The following is a 3,163-nucleotide window of genomic DNA, read 5'->3' on the forward strand; positions in this document are numbered from 1 at the left end:
TTATGACATTTTTGTCTTATGAAAAATTTAAAAACTACCAATTGTGGAGCTCTCTGAGAAGACTCATAAATATGTAAGTATGTATATGCATGCAAGCATGTTTATGTGTGCATTGGTATATGTGTGTTTATATAGGAATGTACATGTGTAAGCGGGTGAGTTTGAGAGAAAGAAGGAAAGAAAGAAGCAGAAATAGAGTAACAGCGATGTGGGGCAAAAAAGTTTCATGTAGAGATAATAATGTGTCTGTTGAAAATAGAACAGATAATATCCATGACCGAAGAGATCAATGAGACAACTATAAAATGGATGGAATAGATAAAGAATAAACATCAGATAAAAATCTCACATGCCCTGCCATTTTCAGTTTTCAAAGGATGAGAGAATGTCCCCCCCAAATGACACCACAGTGACTGAATTTATTCTGCTGGGGCTCACCAATGACCCAGTGCTGAAGAAGATCCTGTTTGGGGTGTTCCTGGCAATCTACCTCATCACCCTGGTGGGGAATCTGTGCATGATTGTGCTGATCAGGACCAGTTCCCGCCTCCACACTCCCATGTATTTCTTCCTGGGCCACTCTCCTTTGTAGACATTTGCTATTCCTCCAACATTACTCCAAATATGCTGTACAATTTCCTCTCAGACCAAAAGACCATCTCCTATGCTGGGTGCTTTGCACAGTGTCTTCTCTTCACCACCCTGGTGATCACTGAGTTTTATATCCTGGCATCAATGGCCCTGGATCGCTATGTAGCCATTTGCAGCCCTCTCCATTACAGTACTCAGATGTCCAAGAATGTTTGCAGGTCTTTAGTCACAGTCCCTTATACTTATGGCTTCCTTAATGAACTCTCTCAGACACTGCTGACTTTTCACTTATCCTTCTGTGGGTCCCTTGAAATTAATCATTTCTACTGTGCCGATCCTCCTCTCATAATGTTGGCTTGCTCTGACACCTCTGTCAAAAAGATGGCAATGTTTGTGGTTGCAGGTTTCACACTTTCAAGTTCTCTGTTCATCATCCTTCTGTCCTATCTCTTCATTTTTGCAGCCATCTTGAGGATGCATTCTGCTGAAGGCAGACACAAAGCATTCTCTACCTGTGGTTCCCATCTGGCCACGGTAACCATATTTTATGGAACACTTTTCTGCATGTACTTGAGGCCCCCAAGTGAGAAATCCATAGCGGAATCCAAAATAATTGCAGTCTTTTATGCTTTTTTGAGCCCGATGCTGAACCCATTGATCTACAGCCTAAGGAACAAGGATGTGAAATGTGCCATGCTTCTGGCAGTTAAGGGAAATCTCTTCCACAAAGTTGCTATTTAGACTTCTGGTCACTTATAATCAATGAGGGTTTGTGATAATGCAGGGACTCCTTTCAAAGGACAAATCCATTACTGTGGGCCATGATTTGTAATCATCATGAACTGGGAATGACCAATCTAGTTTATTTACCCTCAAGTTTTACACCTCAAGGCCAGATTGTATATTAAATATTTAAATTGAAAATGTTTTTTTAAATAGGGATTCTCCCAATATAAATTAATTAATATCACATGATTCCATGCAAGAGCTCAATGGTTTTACTTACTTATGAGTAAATTTTCTTACTTATGAGCTAAAGTCTTCTGACAGGAAAATTGAAAATAGATCTTTTCTCAATTTTAGGAATCAAAGAGCCTTACTGAAGTCCAAGATAGAGTGACTACTTTTAGAATTTTTTTTTTCATGGGCAGGCTCAAATTTTTATTTTAATGATTAAATGTTTTCTACATCAATGTGTGGTACATGACAATAGTTTGACCTCACTAATCACTAGCATTGTTTGGGAATTTTTAAAATATATGTGTCAATCATGGGTGTAAGTTTTCTCTAGGTTTTACCCAAGCCCATGTCACAGATATTTTACTTAAAAATTTGTCAGTATGACGGACCTCAATTTTTTAATTGAATCTTTAATATCTGCTTATGAGTTTCTAAAAGTATGAATCCAATTCAATCCTGAAAATAGTATAATGACATTTCAGGTACTTGAATAATTGAAAGGTGCAGTAGCTCTGATTTGGGCTAATTTACCAAAAGACAAGATCTATTAATTGGCTGTGCACTTCTGGTAATGCCCTGAAACCAAACCAATGAAATAGATGTGTAGGAGGATAAGTGTTTATTTTTACTCATAAAAAGGTCTTTAAAAGTTCAATGTTTTAAGAAATGTTGAACTTGTTCCATTCACAATTTTATAGATAAGGCGGTTCAATATCAGACTTCCATTGATAAAAGCAATAGTAAGGAAGGATGTATGAAGAGATACATAATTCATATATGTTAATTCATGCATTGTTATTTGACAGGATGGCTGTATATTGAATGATATGTATTTAAATCTTATTAAATTGCCTTAAATATTTTGTGTTTTAATATTGTGCAGTCTTTAGACAAGTATAAGAAATGCTTATCTAAAATCCACTACTGCATTTACTGTAAAGTGTTCATGTTTATTTTTCTAGAAAATCTCTCAATGAACTGTAATTTTTATAAAATTGCTCCCTTCCTTCAGTCAGAGTTGATTGAGGAAGGCTGGGCCTAACAAACTCTGCTTTTAGAATCAGTAACTGAAAAAAAATAGAGTGTTCTCTCCATGGCTAGAATATAATATGCAAATGTCAGAGCTGTTTCATGGTGTGTTTAGTTGGTATTTGGATAAGCAAATTAAGCAACAGAAAACTAATTGCAGAGAACAATAGAAGCACTTATTAATGCATTTCTGAGCGCTCTGATGGTGGGATAGCCCCTACTCCCACCTTTTTTTTAGGGACTACCATTCTTTAGTCCATAGGATATTCCTTTATTTTAAAACAAATTTTCCTTTGGTTAAGCAAAAAGTTGCATTTCTGCCCTTAGCAAGCAAAGTGATCACATACTCAAATTTATAATCCATTTCAAAAATGTACTTTAGCATCATTGTGAAATATACTCTATATTATGCCTATATAACTGCGTACTTTTTATTTCTTAGTTTTGAGAAGTACTGTAGTTTATAGGAAAAAAATTTAAGCTCAATCTTGGCAACTTTCTTAAATGGTAGCAGTACTTGTAATCTTCCTTTTTTAAAAATTCCATTGATTTACTTCTATTTATGATTTAATTTTTTCATCAT

General features: G+C 35.5%; 1 protein-coding gene across 1 annotated transcript; it reads left to right on the forward strand.

Annotated features, from left to right (window-relative positions):
- The first annotated feature begins 385 nt into the window (after window positions 1–385).
- Window positions 386–1,332, forward strand: LOC143645981 (olfactory receptor 5M10-like). The gene is given in 2 exon segments (XM_077115064.1): window positions 386–578; window positions 581–1,332. Coding segments are annotated over 2 exon segments (945 nt in total).
- The last annotated feature ends 1,831 nt before the right edge of the window (window positions 1,333–3,163 follow it).

Source organism: Tamandua tetradactyla, chromosome 9 (genome assembly GCF_023851605.1).
Source record: "Tamandua tetradactyla isolate mTamTet1 chromosome 9, mTamTet1.pri, whole genome shotgun sequence".
Lineage (NCBI taxonomy): Eukaryota > Metazoa > Chordata > Mammalia > Pilosa > Myrmecophagidae > Tamandua > Tamandua tetradactyla.